At 32.4% G+C, this 24,314-nt stretch overlaps 2 protein-coding genes across 2 annotated transcripts; both read left to right on the top strand.

The window, feature by feature from the left end:
* The first annotated feature begins 4,142 nt into the window (after positions 1-4,142).
* Positions 4,143-6,524, top strand: LOC101204843. The gene is made up of 4 exons (XM_031881200.1): positions 4,143-4,631; positions 4,725-5,534; positions 5,619-5,737; positions 5,822-6,524. Exons 1-4 carry the CDS (start codon positions 4,175-4,177, stop codon positions 6,269-6,271), a joined length of 1,836 nt encoding a protein of 611 aa, XP_031737060.1. The 5' UTR covers positions 4,143-4,174; the 3' UTR covers positions 6,272-6,524.
* Positions 6,525-20,532: 14,008 nt separating this feature from the next.
* Positions 20,533-22,887, top strand: LOC101217684 (F-box/kelch-repeat protein At5g60570). The gene is made up of 2 exons (XM_011655180.2): positions 20,533-20,797; positions 20,982-22,887. The coding sequence occupies exon 2, from the start codon at positions 21,380-21,382 to the stop codon at positions 22,550-22,552; it is 1,173 nt and encodes a 390-aa protein (XP_011653482.1). The 5' UTR covers positions 20,533-20,797; positions 20,982-21,379; the 3' UTR covers positions 22,553-22,887.
* Positions 22,888-24,314: the final 1,427 nt, after the last annotated feature.

The following is a 24,314-nucleotide window of genomic DNA, read 5'->3' as shown; positions in this document are numbered from 1 at the left end:
AGTATGTGAGTTTCTCCATACACATATGTACTAGATTCTTGCAAATTTTTATAAAAAGAAAACTAGCATAACTCAATTAAAAAAAGGTTTGTAGCATAATGTTCCCACCCCTACCTGCTATGGCTAGAAAAAAAGAAACGTATGTGGAAGAAACAAAGGTACTTTCTAAGGTTGTAATTATATGAGCACTTTGGAGTTATAAATATTAGAGAGAGAGAGAGAGGAGAGGGAAAAAGCAAGGGGTTGAGTGATAGTGCAATGAGAGTGGTTGATAGAATAAATGCATAAAGTTGTTGAAGGAATTATTCTTTTGTACTCTCTACTTCTTCCCATTTTTTTACCACTTCTCCTTTCAATACGTTGTTTTTTTCAATGTTTTGTTACCAAGTGTCATACAACTAATATTCTTAAATATAGTATCACTCTGGAGATTTGAATTCGGAACCTCCTATCTACATGAACATACAGGTACCAGTCGAGGTAAGCTGATGTTGACATTTATTTATATTTATTCATGTTTTAGAAAACAAAAACATATTTTTAAAAAGTAAAAATAAAATAGTTGTTTCCTCCCCTTCTTTATTGGATTTAAGGCTGGCAGTTTTTTCTAATTTAAGTCAATTTAATTACTACCATTTAAAATGAAATTTATTATGTGTTAATTATTCATTTGAATTATTTGTATCTCCGTTAATTAATTAGCATCTTGTGAGTTAATTATTTGGTAATTAATTAGTGTCTTGTATAGTGATTAATTATTTGACACTCATTCGGTTCGGTGTTAATTATTCATTTGATTAATTAATTAGTATCATGGAATCGTGTATATTTAATTAAAGACTTTGGATTTTGGTGGATACTGTTATTAATTATGACAAGTGAGTCCAATACTCCTGAGTTTTTTTAGAATTATAACTTTTGAGGTTGTTAGTTTATTAAAGGAGGGAAGATCATAACGTTTCGAAAATTAAGGTATTTTTTTGAGATAATTTTCAGTAGTTTGGTTTTAGAAATCTTATTTAAAGTTTTGTCTTATTTGTTTATCTTTATTTATTTTTAAAAAATTTGTTAGTACCCACGTGTCACTTTTTCAAATTATTTTTATTAGTTTGTCAATTTGATGTCTTCGAACAATTTTGGATAATTAATTTTATAAAAAAATTAGTTTTTCCTTTTCGAGAAAGTGTAAATGAATATTTTTCCTTAAGTAATGACATTTACTTATTTTTTAAACGTTTGGGTCATTACCGTTTTAAATATCAAAATTGTCGACAAATATTAGCAATAGCAAAATGTCACTATCTAAGTGTGTTTCACTCGTAAATAATAACACTTTGCTATATTTAATAAATATTTTAATTTATTTTATTTTATTTAAAAATGACTTATTTCTTCAATATGTTTGAGAAAAAAAATGTGAATAAAACACAAGTTCTCAAACATTGGTTTAATTTTATTTTTCACTAGAAAATAGGTTGAAACATTCAAATAAATAAATAATATATATATATATATATATATATTATATATATATATATATATATATATATATTTGCTAAGATGGATTGGACTAAATTTGAAGTTTTGATGAATGTTATTAAGTGTACCAATTCACTAATGGGTAATTGTAACAAATAGCCCTTTGAAGAATAAGAATCAAGGATATAACAATATTTTTTAAAAATTGTAAATATAGCAAAACTATCGTTGATAGCCTCGTGTGATCTATTAGTAACATACTAATATTTACAACATAATCTATCATGATAGACTTGTATCATTGATAGAATTAGACAAATTTTGCTATATTTGTAAATTTTTTAAAAAATTATTATATACTTAATTATTTTAAATCTAATAGATATATTGACAACTATCTTTCCTGAGAAGGCCCAGTTTGTATAAATTATTAAATGAGTAATAGGGGTCGGAAGACCCCATAAAATAGGTCTCTCTCGTTTAATTATGAGACTCATTTTTACACCTTCTTTCTCCATCTTCTTCCCCCACCTCCTTAACTCACCTTTATGATTCAGCTGTTCACGTGCATTGACTTCTCTTTCTCTTTCTATTTCTATCCTTAAACCTTCTTCCATTTCATATGTATCTCAATGATAATAAAATTTTCTTTCATCAACAACACAGTAATAATCTCTATCTTCTTCCATGGCCGTCTCTATAACTAACCAAGTTTCTCCTACTACAACCCTTCTTTCCTTCCTCTTTCTCCTTGTTGTTTGTGATTCCTTCTCGTTTTACGAACCTATCGACAATATACCCCTTGATTGTGGTTCCCATGGAACCTTATTGAATGAGCACCGCATCTGGTTTGGAGACATCAACTCAAAATTCTTCCCTTCAGATCATGAACAAAATGGCGCATCCATGACTCCAACGGCAGATGCACCGTCCATTTCAATCATCCCTTACATGACAGCTCGACTCTCTCGCTCCCCATTCACTTACTCTTTTCCGATAACCCCCAGTCAGAAATTCATTCGACTTTATTTCTACTCTGCTAATTACCAACCGTTCGATCGCTCTAAAGTTGTACTCTATTAGAGCTGGTCTCTTCACCCTCCTTCGTGATTTCAATACTTCTGTCAACGCTGATGCTTCTAATAACAATGAATTTTTTCGAGAATTTTGTGTCCACGTAGAGGAAAATGATCAAAAATTAAACCTTACATTTACTCCTACAAATCAAGATTTGTATGCTTTTATTAGTGGGATTGAGATTGTATCCATGCCCTCTAATCTTTATTATACACCATTGGACTCCAACGACGAAGGTGGTCGAGGATTAAGTCAAGTTGGCCAAAATAAGTTTTTCCCCATTGAAAACTACACATCTCTTGAGATGGTGTATCGAATTAATATTGGTGGAAAATTACTCATCCCCAGTGTTTTAAAAAGCGCCCTAAGGCGCGCGCCTAGGCTCAAGGCGCCCACTTGGGGCTTATTCGTGAGGAGGCGCAGCGAATTATAAAAGGCCCATATTAGGCGCGCGCCTCCCTTGAGGCGCGCCTAGACGCAAGTCGAATTAGGCGTGGGCTTTTTTTATAAGTTATGGGCTGGGCTTTAATTATAAAAAACTATTATTATCTAGGTTTTTAAACCTATTACGTAAACGTGAAGAAAGAACCCTTCTCCTTTCGCGCGTGAAGTTTCTTCAACACGACTCTTCATCTACTTCTTCAGTTCTTCGTCTTCCATTCTGCTTCTACTTCAAAAACTTTTTGCTTCCTTTTCCACCCTTCCATTCCGGCCACCCTTCTTCACACAAAACGGGTGCTGCGGCTGCCATTACTCTGTTTTTTGGTGCAAAAACAGAGGAAAAGAGAAGACAATAATATTCTGTGCTACAGTGCGAGTGCTTCAGTTTTCGCCTCCTCCATCTCAGCTTTATCACGGGTGAGTATCTCAATCGTTGAGTTAACATCTGCATTGCTTTCTCCTTCTTCTGTAACTCTTTGACAAGAACATCAAACTCCATTGTTTTCTATTTTCATAGCATGGTATACCCATTGAGTTAGAAAAAACTCTCTAAAGTCTACATCTTCTTCTTCTTATACTTCTCGACTTCAACTTCCTTCGATAACCCATCAAACTCAACCTTCATCCCATCCATCTCACAACACACTCCCCTCCAATCCTCCATTTATAACAACTTCATCCCATCCATAGATAGCTTTTGTTTTTTTTTTTTAATAACAGCTGCTGTTTTAAATAGTTTCTGTTTTTTTTTTTTATAACTTAGATCATAGACCAAGATATAAATACGTTTGTCTGTGGATTTTGTTCAAAAGTAACAAAAGGAGGGGTATATAGAATGAAACAACACCTCGTTGGTGGTTATAGAAATGTCACCGCCTGTACAAAATGTTCGGATCACGTGAAGGAAGAAATTAAAGAGTACATGTCCAAGAAAAAAGAGATTAAAGAACAAAGAAATCTGATTGTGGACATTGATGTAGAAGATTACGATATTGAGGATAAAGATGAAGGGAGTGTTAGTGTAAACAACAAAGCAACACCAAGGGGCCCAAGCTTGAAGAAGTCAAGGCAAAAGAGTCCAATGGATGCATTTTTTACTCCTAACCCAGAAACTGTGGTTCAAAATAGAAAGGACAAATGAAAACAAACTTCATTGAATGCGACATACAAGAAGGAAATGAGAGAGCACACCATCCAAAGAATTGCTCGATGGTTTTATGATGCAGGAGTGCCTCTGAATGCCTGCACATATGAAAGTTTTGCCCCTATGATTGAGTCAATTGGGCAATTCGGTCCTGGATTGAAACCACCATCTTATCATGAGTTAAGAGTTCCATGTTTGAAGAAGGAATTAGAAGCAACAAATGAGTTGATGAGTAACCATAAGGTAGAGTGGGCCAAGGTTGGATGCACTGTTATGGCTGATGGATGGACCGATAGAAGAAATAGGACATTAATTAACTTTTTAGTTAATAGTCCTAAAGGCACCATGTTTATTGAGTCCATCGATGCTTCATTTTATGTGAAAGATGGAAAGAAGATGTTCGAGTTACTTGATAATTTTGTAGACCAAATTGGAGAAGCGAATGTTGTACAAGTAGTTACCGATAGTGCCTCAGCAAATGTGATGGCAGGTAAGAATGTAGACTACTTACAAGTTATAACTTTAATTTATTAGATTTAGTTGAGTTCTACGTTAAATGTGTACTTATTTTCTTTGTTAATAGGGAGATTGTTAGAAGCAAAACGACCACAGTTAATATGGTCTCCGTGTGCCGCTCATTGCTTAGATTTGATGTTGGAGGATATATACAAGATCTCGAATATTCGCAAAGCATTGAAAAGAGGCATAGAGATTAGCAATTTCATATACGTTCGTCCTGGATTGTTAAACATGATGCGACGTTTTACTAACCAAAAGGAGTTAGTTAGACCAGCTAAGACTCGTTTTGCTACTGCTTGCATTACATTATCGAGTATACATCGTCAAAAGAATAATCTGAGGAAGATGTTTACTTCAGATGAATGGAAGGAAAGCAAATGGAGTAAGGAGCAACAAGGGAAACGAGTAGTTCAGACTATTTTGTTGGCTAGTTTTTGGACTACAATTGTTTTCGCTCTTAAAGTATCTGGCCCACTAGTCCGAGTTCTTAGATTGGTTGATGGCGAGAAGAAGCCACCTATGGGATATATTTATGAGGCCATGGATAGAGCTAAGGAAGCTATTGCTAAATCCTTTAATAATAATGAAGAAAAATACAAGGACATTTTCACCATAATTGATAAAAGATGGGAGCTTCAGTTGCATCGTCCTCTGCATGCAGCGGGGTATTATTTAAACCTGTCATTCTATTATTCGAATCCTAATATCCAGGAGGATGATGAAATAGTTAATGGACTCTACTCATGCATAACGAAAATGGTTGCTTCATTGGAAGTACAAGACAAAATACTTGCAGAACTAAGCAAGTATAAGAGAGCTGAAGCATTATTCGGACAACCTTTAGCAATCAGACAAAGGGACAAAATATCTCCAGGTAAATTTCAACTAAACGATTACTCAACGATACTAGCAACAAGCTCTTCTATTAATATATATTTTTTTTTGTTTGTGCCTATAGTGGAATGGTGGGATAATTTTGGACAATCAACTCCAAACTTGCAAAAGTTTGCTGTGAGAATTTTAGGTCTTACTTGTAGTGCTTCTGGATGCGAGCGTAATTGGAGTGTGTTTGAACAGGTTACCTTTCCTCTCCTTAAGTACATTGAGAATGATAATCAAAATTTGTTGATTCACTGACAATGAAACTTTCTAATTTTTCAGCTTCATAGCAAGAAACGAAATAGGCTTGCTCAAAGTCGTTTGAATGATCTAGTGTTCATCAAATACAACAGAGCACTAAAACGTCGATACAACCTACGAGATATTGTCGACCCCATCTCCTTGAAAGATATTGATGATAGTAATGAATGGTTGATTGGAAGATTGGATGACGATTCTGAGGAGGATGATGAGTTGGTATTTAACGATGATTCTTTAACGTGGGGTGATGTTTCTAGAGCTGTCGGAGCAAAAGAACCATCATTCTATTCTAGAGCTAGTACCTCTAGACCAAAGACTATTGTTTCATGTTCATCCTCGTCTACCACGCAACGGAAACAAGTAAATTTAGATGACTTCGATTTGGAAGAAGAAGATACTGATGGCTATAAGTCTAACGAAGGATTGAATGAAGACGAGGATCAATTTAATGATGATGAGTTTGATCTTTAGGGATGAACTTTTATTTTGATTATTGACTTGTTGAATACTAGGTAGTTTTTTGTTGTGTTTTGTTGTTTAGGCTACTTATATTGGGTACCTATATTTTATACATTGTTGCTCTGCTATATGTGTGTATATATATATGTTCTTCTCTTTTTATATATAGTGTGCCTTATGAAAAAAAAGCTCGCACTTTTTTTTGTGCCTTGCGCCTAGGCTCCAGAGGACCAATGCGCCTTAGTGCGCCTTGAGCCTTTAAAAACACTGCTCACCCCTATGGAGGACACTACAATGTTCCGAACATGGTCCAACGAAGAAGAGGGTAATTTTTTGAAACCGTCTAAGGCAAAGTATGATGCTTGACCTGCTAACATCAATTTTCGCCCTAACTACAATAGTAAAGTTCCAACATACACCGCACCAGAAGATGTATATTGATCTGCTCGAACAATGGGACCCGATAAGACAGAGAATAAGAGATATAACCTGACATGAGAGTTTCCTATAGATCCTAGATTCTTGTACATGGTTCGTCTTCATTTTTGTGAGTTTCAGACGGGAATCAATTCTATAAAAGATAGAGTGTTCTTGATTTATATAAGAGGCACGATCATTGAGCAATCTGCTGATATGTTTCGATGGGCTGGAGGAAGGGAGATTCCATATCGTAGAGATTACGTTGTACTAATATCGCAAAATGACAAAAAGAAGGTGAATCTGTCTGTTACCCTCCAAGCAAATCCAGATGACTCTAAGACTAGGTACACCAACGTGATCTTAAATGGAATTGAAATCTTCAAATTAAATGATACAGATGGAAACCTTGGTGGAAAAAAATCCAGATCCACTTCCCACTACCAAAACCCAATCTTTTCCACCACCAAAAAATCATTTAGAAAGAAGTAAAATGGCAGCAATTATAATACCTATCGTGGTGGGAGGTGTGGTTGCAATGATATTGGTTATGGGTTTGTTTTGTTTGTTAATCGGCAACGTAAGACATTTATGGGTTTGGGGCTACAACTAAGACCGTTTTGGATAGACGACCGAGTTACTTAAAAGGTCTTAGTTGTAGCCCCAAACCCATGTCCCGAAAGAGTGATAGCAACTCTTCATCTTCATATGAGCAAGACATACACTCTATAGAGGTTAACAAACTAAGAGCTAGCCTTGAAAACACTAAGCAATTAATTGAAGAACAACAATTAACATCAAAGTTGCATGCCCGACAAATTGAAGAAAATGCCCAACAAATGGAACAAATAAAGAAGATGATTGAGAAAATGAGTCAAGCACAAAGAGAACCTTGAACACTTGATGTACATATTTTTTAACTTTTAAGTTGTTTACTTTGTTATAAGTGATATTATATATATATATATATATATATATATTATATTTACTTTCATGTTATTGTATAGCTCCGGACTTGTGAGAATATGGCGCGTCTGTGGCGACTAGAGATAATACATTTTTTCCTCTTTCTTTTTATGTAATTTCTAACAAATAATATTTGTAATAGTTGAATATTTGGATTTAGTTTCTTATATAAATAAAATTTTGTATTTTAATAATTTTTTTATTAATTTTGCATTAGTTGTCTTTTAGAATTTTATTGAATTTAAATCGAATTAGAACCCAAAAGAGTACCTCACGAAAAAAATGAACATAATAATTAAAAAAATATATTCAAAATATATCTTGATGCACAAAATGCTTCATGAATAAGGCCCTTGACGTCAAGAGCAACGCGTTGGGCAAACCGTCTTCAACGCCACGTTGGAAGTCTCGTATTGCCGACGTAGGGAGGGGATGTCGAAAGTCCCCTATTGCCGACGCAAGAAGTGGACGTCGAAAGTCCCTTATTGCCAACGTGCTCTACCTGTCGACATTGATGGTGTTGAGAGTAAAGCATTCCCGACACCATTCCATTTGTGTGTTGGGAAACCTCCCCCGTCGCACTACTACCGACTTCCTTCCCGATGACACCATGTACGTCAGAAGATCCTTTCTCGATGCCTTTGGTTATATATACCAACGCTTTGTCTGCGTTCAATACAAGAAATTTTAGTTACGATAACATAAAAAAATGTTAACGAAGACTTTCGATACTGTTTTCGAAATGCTGTCATAGCCCATGTTATTGAAAGTTCATGACTTTTCCATAGCGTTTTTACAATGCTATAAAAAAGGCTATAAAAAGTTTGTTGGATAACACATATTTGTTGCTATAAAAAATTTTCATGGCGTGAAAAAAAAAAAAAACAGGCTATTAAAAAGTCTTGATAGCGTTTTTTATTGCGATGGAAAAGCGCTATCAAAACATTTCAATAGCATTTTTAATGATATTGAGAAAAATTGTTTTTGTAGCATTTTGTATATGCTGTCCTACTCAATGTTATTGAAAGTATTTGACTTCCCATAGTGTCTTTGTAGAACTACGAATAGCACAATAGAAAGTTGATATATGATAGTTTTGAATTGAATGTTATAGAAGCATTCCATTATATTTAAAGTACTATAAAAAGTTTTTATAGTAATAAAAAAAACATTATAAAAGCTGTTCTATAGCTATTTTATATACGTTATTGAAAGTCTCTTATTTTGATTAGAGCATTATTCATCAATTTTAATGTTAATGAACTTTTTTTTATTTATTTTACAATTTGTTTTGCAAATAACATTGTAAAATCAAATTATAACCATATACATATTTATATAATGCTTGGTCGAAGAAAAATGTAATTTACATTTCAATAAAATCTACAATAATAATTAGAATGAAAAACTTCAAATTTATAACATACAAAAGAAATAAAGAACTGGATTCATTCAAAATGTTCCAATGAAACTTCCGTATGTTTCTTTTCCTTCATCATGATGGGTTCAAGTCGATTTCAACTACATCTACGAGTTAAGGATTCCATTAGTGTTCACCATCAAGCCCTCCAATGAAAAAGCATATAAATGATAAACAAAAATAAAATCGTAGCGTCATATCAGACTTCAGAACAAGCAACGAACAATCCAATCCATGGATAGCTCAACTAGTACCCTAAACAAAAAAAAAAAAGTCTCTAAACTTCACCTAGAACCATTTTAGTCCTTGTAAATATTCTAACCTTAAACAATAATCCTAAATTCAAATTTCATGAACAACATATCAGATTTTTTGCAATAAAAAAATGAAGTATGAAATAAAGAACAAACCATGTGAATGACGAAACAAATTCACAGCAACTAAAAGAATTACATATTGAGGAATCATAAATCTCAAACTTCTTATATTCCTACCTCTAAACCAAGAAAGTTCACTCCAAGATCCACATGCTACTTTACTTCCTTTCCTATGCACTAAAGAGTTAAATATTTAATATTGTTAATAATATAAAAACATGGAAAAATAAATCGAGAGAATGGATTTTTTTATGAAAGGAACCAAATTTACATTAATATTTAAAATAATAACAAAAAAGAACAAAAGAGTATCCATAATGACCATAACCAACCCCAAAAAAGAGAGGAATCAAACTAAAGAAAAGGATATACCAAAAAGTAGGGCTGAAATCGGGTTGGGTTGGGTTGGGAGACATTTCCAACCCAGCCCATATTTTCGGGTTATTTGGTTTGCTAGCGTGGATCTCAATGATATGAAAATTTCTTCTATGTCTAGCCATGGGTTTAACATGTCCCCTGACGACATCGCACGACCTAATCGAAGAAGCGATTATAGAATGTGCTCGAGCGGCTCAAAGCAAAAGTGGGGAGGGCACAATTCAGATACAGTTGATGTCATGGCCTACCAAACTGACCAGCTGAGGCTCATTGCAGAGTGACCGCAGTTGGCACTCGAGAATGAAAGCAGAGTTCGTGAAGAGGTCGTTCGAGCATTTTGTGCCATACCTGAGCTTAGTAGGTTAGAAATGGCGCAATGCAATCAAATACTGATGAACAATTTAATGGACATGAAGGGGTTTCCTCGAATTATCAGATGACGAGAAGCTTGACTACTGCACGGTGATACTACGAGGTGCTAGCTGATTGTTTCTTTTCCTTGCACAGACTATTATTAATGTGTTTTTTTATGGTTCTACCTGTTAACTTTTTCTTACTGATGTTTTGTAATGATATTGTTGTTCTGTGTTTTTTGTTTCAATTATTCATATAGTAAAATTAATGCGACGTAATTTAATTTATATATATATTTACACTTCTTATTCGACTTTTACGTACTGTGTCACAAAAAATAATTGAAACTATTTGGCAATCAAACATAACAACTAATCGACAACATGTTCAATATGGATATTACCAATCCACAAATTAAGTCAATTAGTTTAGGCAACGTCTGATCATTTGGTAAAAAAAAAAAATATTCATTTTGACAATTGAATTTTAAATATGAATTTCATAAAAAAAAAAAATTAATTAAAAAATAAATATATTACATCACTACCAACATAACCCTTCTCACAAACACATCGTATCATAACACCCTACCCATATAACACTTACCCCAAACACATATTATCATAAAACTATCATAACACTACATAATAATAACTCTTCCACCAAACACATATTATCACAATACTATCATAACCCTACCTCACATGACATTTCCCTCAAACACCTCTTATCATAACACTAGTTTTATCATAATTTAACTCCTTTCCCAAATGCACCATTAATTCTTAATCAACTTGTGAGTTCAACTTAAACACAAAATTAGAGAATATAGGGTTTACACTTATTTTTCTTAATATTTTTCTAGCTTTGGACCTATTTCCTTAAGTCCACATTTATCCCTAATATTTTTAAATTTCAACAATTTTGGTCTAAAACATTATAATGTCAATTAGGATTACCATTAGCCATATTTTATTTTAAGAATAAAAAATTGGCAATATCAAAGGTTAGGGTTAAAGGATTAACTAAATATAACTTTGTGAAGGTTGGAAAAATACACGAAAATAGAAGGGGCAAAAGGCAAAAGTAAAAAAGAGAATTAGCAAAAGGTAAAGGCAAGTGAAGTGAAGTGAAGTTTTGGTGTGTGGGGTTATCGTTCTTACTTTTTATTTTTAAGAATCTGATCTAATGCTCTCTACATTTTAAGTCAGTCTTGTGTTCCTCTCTGCTTTCTTAAAAGCTCAAAAATCCTAACTTCTTCCTTCTTTATTACAATACATTGCACATGCATTCTAAATTAAAAATCAATACATATGACTACTTCTTTTTTAAAAGTCGCAATATTACTTTCACCATTTCATATACACATCTCAAATCAAATCCATATGAATACGTTATAATGTAAAACGAAAATTGATATTTGAAAATATTTTTAATAACGTTTTGTTCTTAATCAAGATAGTTCAAGGGAGGGTCAGAAATGTTGCTGCGTGCTTAATCTCACATGAGAGTATAATATCTTTATTTTCAATTTTTGTTTAAACTCACTCCCCTAGTTTTGAATTGTCTATTAAAAGTTAAATATAATATATTAATTTTTAAATAAATATTTATAAAACAAATAACAAAGTTGAAGTTTACTTTTTCTATACTCTAAACGTTAAAAATTAAAAAAAAAAAAAAGTTTGAAACCAATAAATAGACATAAAACAAATCTAATAGATCATATCCCTTTTAACTCTCAAAATTATTAATATGAATTAATATGGAGACAAAATCTAAAAACCTATCTTTTCTTAAAGAAAGAGAAATGAAGATTACACCTATCTTCTTTGTATCTACAAAACTCTAATTCTATTGAAAACTTTTCTACTTGATTGGAAAGAGAGAACTTAGAAATCCTCCAAAATAAAGGATAAAAACAAACAAAAAAATGATCTTCACTCACACACTCTTGCATTGTACTCTTTTATGCACTGATCACTACAAAACTCCAAGTTGACAGGCAAAAAGATGATATTCCTTTCTCTTTTTTTCTCACCTAAGCACAAGAAAATCCACTTCGCATTAAGCAACCCTATTTCATTAAGCAAGAAGAAAAAGAAGTACCCCTTCTCTTGTCATTGTTTAGAGGGATTGTTTGCAAAAATAGCACTTGGACCTAACATATTTCCACGTATAAAACCCATTGTAAAAATGAATTTGTAAATATAATAGATTTTACATAAATTTCTTAGAGGCTATCATTAATACTGAGAGGAGTTTAGTTATCAACCTATTATATAAAATATAGAAAGATTGTTGTATTTTTTTTCCCTTTTTCAATGGTTTTTTTTTTTTTTTTTGTATTTAGAAGGTCTAGCTAGAGTTTCAAAATCATCGTCATTTGGGCATGTAGTTGAAAGATCTAAGCGAAAAAAGACTCGTTTATTCTTAAAAGAAATCGAAACTTATCTAAGATAAAGACTCAATCTTGTTTTAAGGTTGTCGGTGGTTGCATGAAACAATCATCAAAGATGGTGGTTAAAGGGGGTCAGTGTCAGTCGCTAAAAAACGATAACTAAAGGTTGGCCATAAGACTGAATCATAAAATAATAACTCGCTAAATGTAACTCTGTTGACTAGTTTAGGTTTTTATTTCAATAGGATGACCTAAATGACTTAATCTTAATCTTGAATATGTTCTGAACTTTTGTTCATGAGAAATTGTGTTTTGATTTGTATGGGTGAGAGTGACCAGTTGTGGATAAGATCGAGTGAGGTGTTTATGGAATTCACTTATTCTCGTCTTTAAGGGTAAATAGATAAGTGTTCATTCAAATAGTAACTTTTTGGAGACAAGCAAAGAGTCATGCTCTCTCACTGGCCCATGAGGGGTTAATGCATGGTTGGATCATAAACATGTTGTTCATTAAAGAAGCACTTGTATTTAAGGATTTAGAAGTAACTCAGGGATATATAAAATGATAATTTGACCCAATTGATGTTATGAACATTTGTGAATGACTAATTTGTTATTATTAGTCTATATTCGTGGACACATAAATATATCTACATTGAGAATAGTGTAGTGTTGTAAATCTTTAGTGGAGTTTACACACATATAACCAATATTGATTAATTAATGTGTTTAACGAGTTTAACCAATTAGTCTTATATAATTGGATCCACTTATATGTAGATTTGTAGGTCCAATTCCTAGCTTGTAAAAGGGTATTAAGGTTATTTTGTTTTGAAAGTAATTTGAAATGCTCAAATTTACATAGGAAGATCATAAGATGATACGTTATAATATAAATTTACATAGGAAGATCATAAGATGATACGTTATAATATAAAGTTTACATTTCAATAAACCTTTAGAATATAAATTAGATTTTGGATATGATTCAAATTTTATTTATGAGAGAACTTTATATTTAAAGAAATTTAAATAATTAGTTAATATGAATTAAATTTATATTAAAATTATAAGATATGAGAGAAATACAATTTTTTTTAAAAGGCAATAATATAAAACTAACACGGAACAATTACACATGCTTCCCATTGATAATAGGAGACAACCAACCTGGGGATATCATAAGGCACAATAGCTTCCAAAGGAAGAGATTCAACGTGCAGCTAGGGAATTGTGTTATCAATATATATTATCACCACACAAAAAACTATAAATGTATTATAGATCACAACCCTTAAAAACAAATTTTCTCACTTTAGTGCTCAAGTTTTTAGAGTAATTGTCTCCCAAAATAGAACATATCACCTTTTTTTAAGGGTGACACTCCGTCTAGAAGATCAGTGAATGAAATTTCGTGAATCTACCAAACGTCAATATTCTAAATAATGGAGACATTCGTTTTTGAAGAAGACAAACGATTATAGAAATTCTTTTTCTATAATGTAGTTATTAGTATTTTTGGTGAAGTGAGACATAATTCATGAATAAACACAAACAGTTAATCACTTATTCCAACAAATTATGTTACCAAACTGTTCAAATAAAGTACGTAGGCCTTCTTCAATCACTTTCACCTCGAGCACCTTGGTTTTCCACGCCCTTCAAAATCTATTGAAACCCATATCAATCAAAGAACCAGTGGAGTCACGAACTATATCCGTCCAACCCCTCCCAAACCAGAAGCATTACACCAAGACGCATCAGCAGTCTTCTTCAAGCCATTCTTAAGCTGCTTCCAAGTGTTGAGACTCTCAACTCCTTCTTAGGCGCCAAATCAAGGGAGCTCGAGACAATTGCCATGGATTCTTGGATAGTCCTGTCAATGAATTTTCAAAGCAAGCTCGACACCAACAGACGACTCTGCCGTAAAAAAAAATTCCACCCAATTATTTCTGCAAGACCAGAGACCCCACCAAATTAAAATGCTCACATTAATCTCTTCCTCACTTAAATTTTCCACAGCTCAGTCCCAAAGCAGAATGGGATAACCTCCAGACTCTTCTAGCAAACTTGCATCCCCACAAAATATGCAAAGCCGATTCCTCACAATCCCTACAAAAAAACAAAGTGGATTGTTAATAATCTTCAAGAGGTTAAGCTTAGAGGGAATAACATCATTTAAAAGCTTCCAGAGGCAAATTTTCGCCTTTGGAGGGACCTAATTGGCCTTCCTAAGAGGCTTCCAATGCCCTTGCACCCTATTAGAGCTCGAGGATGAAGTGGCACAAGCTTCATTGAAGTTAAGCCGTAAGGTGATAAGCTGACTTATGAATGAAAAATTATTTACACAATAACACTAACGATTTACTATAATATGCGAAAAGGACCAAGATATGCGATAAAAGTTCTAAGGAATAGACTTATCGAATTTTGCAAACTATGTGATATTGATCATGACTGCGCGATAATACTAGTTATGCAAGATGTTAGAATATTTCATCACATACACTGACATTCTAGGCAAGATGGTCAACGAGATGAGATATATACTAAATGACATGATCTTTAGTGCATAAATAAATAATCAAACGTCTTATTACCGTTTTGTATTTAATGTTGTCAACGCAATCTTTTCATAATTACAAATGTTTCAAAATTAATTTCCAACGTGTCTGTTTGTTTCCTTGGTATGAGTGAGCTAGTTTAACCAATTACTTCAGGTATTTGATATTGCTCCTTTTAAGTTATCCATTTTATAATTTGAGCCTAAATTTTATAGTTTCATATTAGGCTATAACACTCCTTAAATTAGGCATGATTGTATTTCAATCTCTCCATTTTCTTATAATTGAATTTTAGTTATTTCCATCTTTTTACTCCTTGTTTTTACAATTTCAAATCCATAAAAAAAAAAGTTTAGTATTACTTTGGTTACTATATAGTTGCAATTTTGAGAGAAAAAATTGGTGTTTAAAAGAAGTTTTGTTGAAAATTTTGTTGTTTCAAAGAAGTTTTGTTAAAAATTAGTTGGAAGAAGATTTAAATTCTTCCTATATATTTTTGTTACTTTTTGGTTGCCTGCAGTTATACTAGACTAAAGACTTTTCTTCATAAAGACTTTAAATCTAAGCTAAAGCATTTTTAGTTGATAAATCAACTATATGTCGTTTGAGGGAATATATGTGCTTGCATGATAGAAAGAAACTTGACTATATAAAGAGTTTAATAGTTACAATGAATCATTTATCTAATAGGCTAGATTCTCTTTTTAAGTGACTCATGTATAGCTTACAAATTAAACTTAACCTAGAGTTTTTGTCACATCAATTACACAAAAAACAATCAAACAGATCCATCCAAGCTACCTCCTAAACCACAAAGAGATGAATTAAAAGAAAACCAAGAGCAATTAAATAGCCACCTATATTTGGATACACAAATTAAACATGATCATAATTTGATAACAGCTTTCATTATTTTATTCATTGCATGATAGAAGACAATACTACAGCATTATACATCTAAAGCTATACCCAATTTTTATATGTAGTAGTCTGAAATGCATCCAAATATAGATTGGAGGGACGAAAGATGTTCGAGACATCTCGTGGACAGTCACCTTTGCAATACATGAATTATTAAATCCATCTTCTTCAACCTCAACCACTAACTCTGATAACATACCTGTGACGAGAAGTTGACCTCCACTGATCAGACCATTCACCACTCGCTTGAACTTGATATTCTTTCCGGTGCACTTGTTGTTATCATGCATCCACTCCTTTGCTTCCAGTTTTTTGTATAAATATATATAATTCCTCATTGATATCCCTAATTGGCTCTAAAGGTCTATCAAATTCTGGCACAGAACTCAACTGCAATATTATCTATGATGTGTAATTCGAATATACTTTGTTAGGATGATTTAGGAAAAAAATAATTTGATATTTATAGTTGTTGTTCAACCCTAAACATTGATATCGTGGAAATATATAATTTGTAAATAAAACTTGATGTGATTGGAATCTTATATGTTGACCTCATCAATTAGAACGAGGTATATTGTAGTGTGTCTATAGATTAGAAGATAGCTTAGAATCCAATATTTATGTTATGATAATAAAACAATATTTTTTAATAGGGACGTTTGGTTAGGGATAAAAATACAAATTTGAGTTGAGTTGAATTGCTAATAATTATAGAAAAGTATTTAGACGAGTTAACAAGAATAACAATATAAGAAATATGAGGGTTTTTTTTGTGAGAAATGTGAATTGATGTGAAAAACAAGGCAATTAAATTCTGTTAATTATATTGATGAACCAATAGGTGGGGTTGGTTTTTATTTACACATGCAATCTGACACTCTCAAATTATTTAAGTTGCCAAACTATGACTTTTCATTTTATTTTAAAAGAAAATAAAGAAGATATCTTCATTGAATTCAATAAACCAAAGCCTCTCCCGACTGCCAAAGTTTGGGCAAAAAAGGTACCAAATTACATCGAAAAAAGAATTTCCAACGTAATTTCATTCGTCGAGAAAGTGGTCGGAAAAACCATGTCGAGAGAGAAATTCCCGACACCGTAAAATAATGTGTTGGGAGTTCCTCCCAAATCCCCGATGGGCTTGGTAAGTTGTGGATAGATCTTCTCTCTCGACGACGTACATGACCCATCAGGAGTTTACCCATCAACACCCCCTCAACAAAACACATATCAATCATACAAGTCATCCCCCAACCCATCCAAGTAAGCAAAGTTTACCCACAACCTTCAACTTAGCAAAATCATTCACCCAACTAAAGACTACCACATATAACTACTGCAGGATAGTCAAAACCAATCCTTAAAATGCTAACATTTTGAAATAAAGTTTCCATAGTACATAACTATTTAGTAAAGTATATTGAGCAATTAGGTAGTAATTTGAAGAACACATACCTAAAGTTCACAGTCCTCTTTTTGCTTCATCAAACCTTTTGTATTTATTATCTTCCATTTTCTTTTATATATTTTGATAGAATGATTTAACTTTTTTCCAACTCTTCAATGCTATAGAAAAATATTCTTTATTAATCTATGTTTTTTTTGTACCACTCTATTGAAAAAGAAAATGAAAATATCACGTGCATCCTCCATAAAATAATAACAAATTTTAACCATTCATATTCTCACAAACGCTATGATCTATGGGAAGTTGCCTACTCAATTCCATGAGCCAAAGATCACATTTTCTTTTGAACTTATTAAGGTATAGGAGAACTCAAGGAAAAGATTAAAAAGAAAAAAGAAAAACATTCCTTTTTAATGCCTAGTTAATGGAGATGCATGTGATCAATTAAATAACATTTTAAATTTCAACCATTTCACATTTTCTTTCTTCTTTTAATCTAATTAATTTGATAGATTCACAGTGTGATCTTTAATATAGTTACCAACTTAATTAGTATAATATAATAACCCCTTTTTTTTAATTTTCGTATATATATGGTTTGTTTGGGTTCACCAAATATTGTTGTATATATAAATTGATCATCAATCAAATTTAGTTTTACAAATAATAAGAAGCATTATAGCACCACTATAATTTTGAAGGAAGGTTAATTAATTAGCTTTGGCCCATATCTCAAAGAAATAAAGAAATAAAAGGTTTGTCCCTCTTCTAACTTTGTGTCGACACGTTTCTCTTTTTTTAATGTGAAATAAAGTTAGTAATTGATTGGATGTTTGTTAAATTAAAATATTAATGTGCCACTACAATTCATATTGGGGACACCAACATTTTATTAATTTATAATATCACATTCCATTCATTTGGAAAACACAAAATCATGTATAAATTTTATTTTTTTTATGGGCTTTAATTACGGTTTTCTTTTCTTATATAAAAAAAATTATTATATGATTAGAACCATTTTCAACTATAGTAACATAAACCAAAATATTTACGGTAATGAACTACAATAAACTAAAAGTATCGAAAAATTTATAGAATAGACTTATATAAAATTTTTTATATGTATAAAAACTAAAATAATCATATAAACACTCACCAACTTTATTTGTATTTACCATCAATCATATTTTTCACATTTTTAAAAATTATTTAAATAAGAAAATATTAATTCTAGTTTCCACATATTAAAGTGATATTGTATCAATGATAAACACCACCAAGTGTATCTATTTATCACAAATAGATGGTGGTTATTTTACTATATTAGTAAATATTTTTTTTAAAATTTGTTATTTAAATAATTTCTCAGAAAAATAGAAGGAAAAATCTTAATTTCAAATTTTCACAATAACTAATGAACCAAGAGTTCCCTTCAAACTTGGTTGGATTATTGATTCTTTTTTTCGTTTTAGAAAGGTATTGTAATTAAATGTAGAAGTGAAAAGATTTGAACCCGAAACCTATTATCTGTTTGGCAAATTATTGATCAATTTTTTTAACTAGTACAATAATTGTGGAGAAACGAGATCAAACCTTCAACCTCTTAAATAAAAAGGTCATGCAAATTATTCTTAAGCTAAACTAATCACTTTAATTAAAAATATGCTTAGGTTTAATAAATAAAAAGAAACGTTGGCATATCCCTAAGGAAAATTAGTGATTGTTTAAATGTTGAGATTTTTTATATTTGTATTTGAGCATTCCTCAAAATGATAGAGTTTATCGTATTTATTTAAGGTTTTAGATTAAGGGAATGAAAAAGAAGTGATAAAAAGAAATGGAAGAGGGAGATGATGAGGTATAGATATATGGTTATGCAAATATATATACTAATGGAAGAAAATTTCTTAGAACTTTTTTAGGAAATAAAAGTGACGAGCATTGTTTTAACTTTTGAAAGCTCAGCACTATTTCTCGTATGAAATGTTAACGAATATGATGTGTAAAATAACAATAAAAATATTTTTTTTAATCTTTTTTAACATTTAAGAGTATTAATTTAAGTTTTAATGATATTTTTTTAAAGAAAAATATAGCTAACGGTTTCTATCAAAAGCTAATTAGTATTAACAAATGTTCCGAAATTTAGGAATGTTTTATAGCAAAATATAAACTTTAGGGGTATTTACCATCATTTACACTATTTTTATATTCTCTCTCCCTTTTTTTTCTTAAAGACAGAATTATATCAATATTGTTAGTTTGTTACACTATACAAAAAAAAATAAACATTTGAGATAATTGTAAAAAATATCCACACTCAGAAGTACTTATTTTTAATTTCGAATGTCGTGATGTGACCTACTTTTAAGAAATTACAACAAGAACATTTGATTGGATTTAGATGTTTCGGTGTAATATTTAAAAAGATATAATATACACCGTTCACTTATATCTTTTACTAAAATTATCATGTTTTTCGAGATAATTGACATGTATTATTCAAGAATACTCTCGTAATAACAAGAGAAACTATTTTTCAGTTACTTGATCTAAGGGAAGGAGAAAAACTCTAACACTCACATTTAGTAGGAGTAAGACGTTGAAAAGAGAAATGTTATGGTAGCAAGATCTCTTTACAAGGTATTACGTCATACCAATTCAACAACCTAAACATACTCAATTTATTTTTTTCCAAATCAAAAGAATTATATTCATTCTTATGTGATCGAAACGTGCTTGCAATCTATCATAGTTTATCTATAATTTTATTGAAATTTTAGTAAAACTGAGACCTCAATACTTTGGTGGAAGGCTTAAACCTTTCTATCCAACCTATTTGTAAACTCAAAATAATAATAATTACTTTGTCCCTCCCCTCTGATTTTCTTTTTTCACAATAGATTTCATCTTTTATTTCAACTGTAAGAATAAAAGACTCATTCTTTTTTTTTAAAAAAAAATGAATCTCCAATTTTCTGAAGAAAAAAAAATGAAGAATATGATTTTTGTTGTCAGAAAAAATAAAAAAAGAAAAGTTGTAAAGAAAGATTGAGAAAAAAAAAAAGGAAAAAAAAGAAAGCTTTAGAGGAAGTGATGATGGTAAAGAGAAGAAGGTAGTACAAATATCCAAATGTACGGCCATTGCTGCAAAACTGCCCATTTTCCTGGCTTCCATAGCCCCACCCCCTTCGATCTCTCTCACTATTCTTCTTTTCTACACCGCCGCCTCCCTCCGCCCTTCACCGGGGACATGTTTTTTTCCATCCCCTTTTCCTCCGCCAACCCCTAAACTCAAGGATCCGATTCACTTTCCAGTCTTCCGGGTATGTAGTTTTGCTTTTGTGCTTACTCTGCTGGATCCGTGTTCTAATTTGATTTCGATCTTGACCCATTTGGTTTTCTTTGCTTGGGATCGGATTGGTACTCTGAATTGTGTTCGTTTTGTAATGGAGTGTGAATTAGTGGTTAAATCTGTTTTATTGTTTTGTGTTCTTCATTTTTTTTCAGATGAGGATTCTGTTTGAGTTTCCGGGTAGCGGCTGGAAGGCTTCCGGAAAGGTGTTTCAATTCAGGGTATTATTGGGATTCTAAATCCCTCTTGTTTGTTTGGTTGGTTGTTTGGATTTGAACGGTGTTTTGATTTTTTTTGGTAATTGTATAGATACGTATATGGAGAAATTTGGGAGTTTCTCAAGGGTTATGTTGTTGAAACTGTTGGATTGATGGAAGGAATAAAGAGACGGAATTTGATTGCACACAAGGATCAGAATTTCTTTCTGGATGTGGGGAGGATTCTGTTGAGATGTGGCATAGCATAGATAACCTTTTTGTTTAACTTTTATTTTTTATGGTTTTTGCTTGGTGGATTTGGTTGGTTTTTTTGGGTATACCAATTAGTTATTAACATGAAAAACAGAATTTGTGTCGATACTTGCATGGAGGTGGATAGTAAAGAAGAAGAAGAAGTACCTCATCTCTTGGACTTGAACTCAAGAGGAAGAGTGAATGATGGTCATCACCTTGGATCAAGTGATTCACTGTTCCCTGGTCTTATTGATGATGTTGCCTTGAATTGTCTTGCTTGGACTTGCCAATCAGATTACACAGCATTGTCATGTCTTAACTCAAGGTTTAACAAGTTGGTTAGAAATGGTGATTTATATGAATGGAGAAAACATTTGGGGATTAAAGAGCATTGGGTGTATCTGGTTTGTGATTTGAAGGGTTGGGAAGCATTTGATCCTTTGAGGAAAGTATGGATGACTTTGCCTAAAATGCCTTGTGATGAGTGCTTCAATCACGCAGATAAGGAATCGTTGGCTGTAGGAACTGAACTGTTAGTTTTTGGCAGAGAGATGTTTGATTTTGCTATATGGAAGTATAATTCAACTTGTAATAGTTGGGCAAAGTGTCAAGGAATGAATCGACCTCGCTGTCTGTTTGGTTCGGGTAGTCTTGGTTCGATTGCGATTGTAGCAGGTGGGAGTGATATGAATGGGAATGTTTTAGACTCTGCAGAGTTGTATGATTCTTCATTGGGTACATGGGAAATGTTACCCAAAATGACAACCCCACGTAGATTGTGTTCTGGTTTTTTCATGGATGGGAAGTTTTTTGTGATTGGTGGAATGTCGAGCTCAACTGTTTCATTAACTTGTGGGGAGGAGTACAATTTTCAAACACGAAAATGGAGGAAAATTGAAGGAATGTATCCCTATGTTAATAGGGCTGCTCAAGCTCCTCCCCTTGTTGCTGTGGTGGACAACCAATTATATGCAGTGGAGTATTTAACCAACCTGGTTAAGAGGTATGACAAAATCAAAAACACTTGGAATGTATTGGGAAGGCTTCCTCTTAGAGCTGATTCTTCGAATGGCTGGGGCCTGGCTTTCAAGGCTTGTGGCGAGGAACTTCTTGTGATAGGTGGACAGAAAGGTCCAAACGGTGAAGCAATTGTACTAAATGCCTGTTCTCCGAAGTTTGGCATGAGGAATGGAGGCTTGGATTGGAAGTTTCTTGGTGTGAAGGAGCATGTCGGAGTGTTTGTCTATAACTGTGCTGTTATGGGTTGCTTATAAAATAATTAGACAGAAGAGCCTGACTCTGAAACTAGATCTGGCACTTTCGGAGCTCCTCACTACATTTATCTCAGTCGGCTACAACTGATCGTCTGCCGCGTATGGTTTTTCAGTTTCTTGATGTGCCTATATTTAGATGTGCTTTTTTTGCTATGTTCTTCTGTTGGTTAGTTTGATCAAATTCTCTCTTCTCTGTTACATTCATCCTGTTTTCTTCATTGTGTCTTTACTAATAAATATTTGTAGCCTCTCCATTCACTGGATATTGATAATTTTTCAATTCTAACATTTCCTATGCTTTGATTCAATGGTAAATCAGCTCCAATTTCGTTGCCTGTGCTTCTATCATCATACTGTTACTGTTTAGTTCTCAAACCAGGATGGACAACCTTTCTTATGCATCGTTTTAAACTAGTAATCAGTCGGGTGAGTTTATTCATTAGATTAGATATGGATCATCACAAGAATGCAGATATCGTATTATGTGAAACCAACATAATTATTGTGTTTTATGAACTGAAGATATGAACAGGTGAGAATTTGAGGTACTAGAAAATCAGACCCTCAGGAAGTTGCTGCTATTCAGTCCATTTGGTATTAAAGAAGTGTTTCTCTTTTATTTGTATTGCCTTTTCTCAAGGCTCGTAATTGAAAATTGTGTGAAAAGATTCATGTTCTCACATTTCTGGTAGGGCTTTGTATGATAATATTTTCAGTTTCTTTCTTCTATTATTTCTGCTTTTTAAAGGGAAAAAATGTGTTAGGTATCTTTGTCTTTTTTTTCTTTTTTAATTTAAAGAAAGAAAATGTAAATATCTTAGTTTCGTGTTGGAAAATTTGTGTTGGTGGCCTCGATGAAAAATGAGTAGTCTTCTGCTTATCTCATCATTGCCTGTATAACCTTTAAATGGTTTCTTCTCTTTTCTTCACTCTGCATCGTTTTTCTTCCTTCTTTTCTTCTTCTTCGTTCTTGTTTTCTTTTTGTACTTTTCCGATTTTTCTACATTTCTACTCTTATCTATTTTTCTATTTGTGTTTTCTTTAAGTATCAAGTTTTGAGTGGCAAACATATATAACATAAATAATGTAAAGTATCAAGTATTGAGGATAGATGATAGAGTATCGAATATCAAGGATTGATTATCTAAGTATCTAATATATAACATAAAGCATATAATATAAGGCTATCAATCATTGAGTTATCATGCATTTGGGTAGCATTTCTCAATTGCAAGGGTGCAGGTGGTTATCAGGGTTGAACAGTAAATTTACAAGGTAATATAATTAATATTGAACATTACTCTTCTTAATTCTCTCATTACAATCTAAATCATGATTCATACCCACCCCTTTCATTCTTCATCTTTTTACTTTTTACTCTCAACCCACCACTTAGCATTGCTGGAGACTTTGTTTTCTTTTATATTAATGCTCAAAAATGTGAGTCATACTCCATGTCCATGGGCAGCTACTTTGTAGTATCCAAATATTTGACTAATAATCTACTTTACAAAAGTCTACTCACTAGCCTAACATGCCCAACCTTGGTAACAATTGTTTTTCTAAAGTACCAAAAGCAATCAACTCTCATTACAAAAATGGGGCTAAATCTATTTAGACCAACGTGTACGAGTTGTTGTGTATTAGTAATAATGTAATTCGAATTTTCTATACCTCCGATTGTTGTACTAAAAAGGACATGTGTGAGTCTAATCAACAAGTTCATTTTTCATTATTCAATCGAAGCTCACTTCAAATTTAA

Source organism: Cucumis sativus, chromosome 1, assembly GCF_000004075.3.
Source record: "Cucumis sativus cultivar 9930 chromosome 1, Cucumber_9930_V3, whole genome shotgun sequence".
In the NCBI taxonomy this organism is placed as follows: domain Eukaryota; kingdom Viridiplantae; phylum Streptophyta; class Magnoliopsida; order Cucurbitales; family Cucurbitaceae; genus Cucumis; species Cucumis sativus.
This window is presented reverse-complemented; position numbering and strand designations above follow the sequence as displayed.

What these genes read in the sequence shown, in the direction of transcription:
- LOC101217684 (XM_011655180.2), top strand. Translation starts at nt 21,380, where the DNA reads ATGAAAAACAGAATTTGTGTCGATACTTGCATGGAGGTGGATAGTAAA.
- LOC101204843 (XM_031881200.1), top strand. Translation starts at nt 4,175, where the DNA reads ATGAGAGAGCACACCATCCAAAGAATTGCTCGATGGTTTTATGATGCA. An exon ending in CTCAGCAAATGTGATGGCAG is followed by an intron (nt 4,632 to 4,724) that starts GTAAGAATGTAG and finishes CTTTGTTAATAG; the next exon opens with GGAGATTGTTAGAAGCAAAA. An exon ending in AAGGGACAAAATATCTCCAG is followed by an intron (nt 5,535 to 5,618) that starts GTAAATTTCAAC and finishes TTGTGCCTATAG; the next exon opens with TGGAATGGTGGGATAATTTT.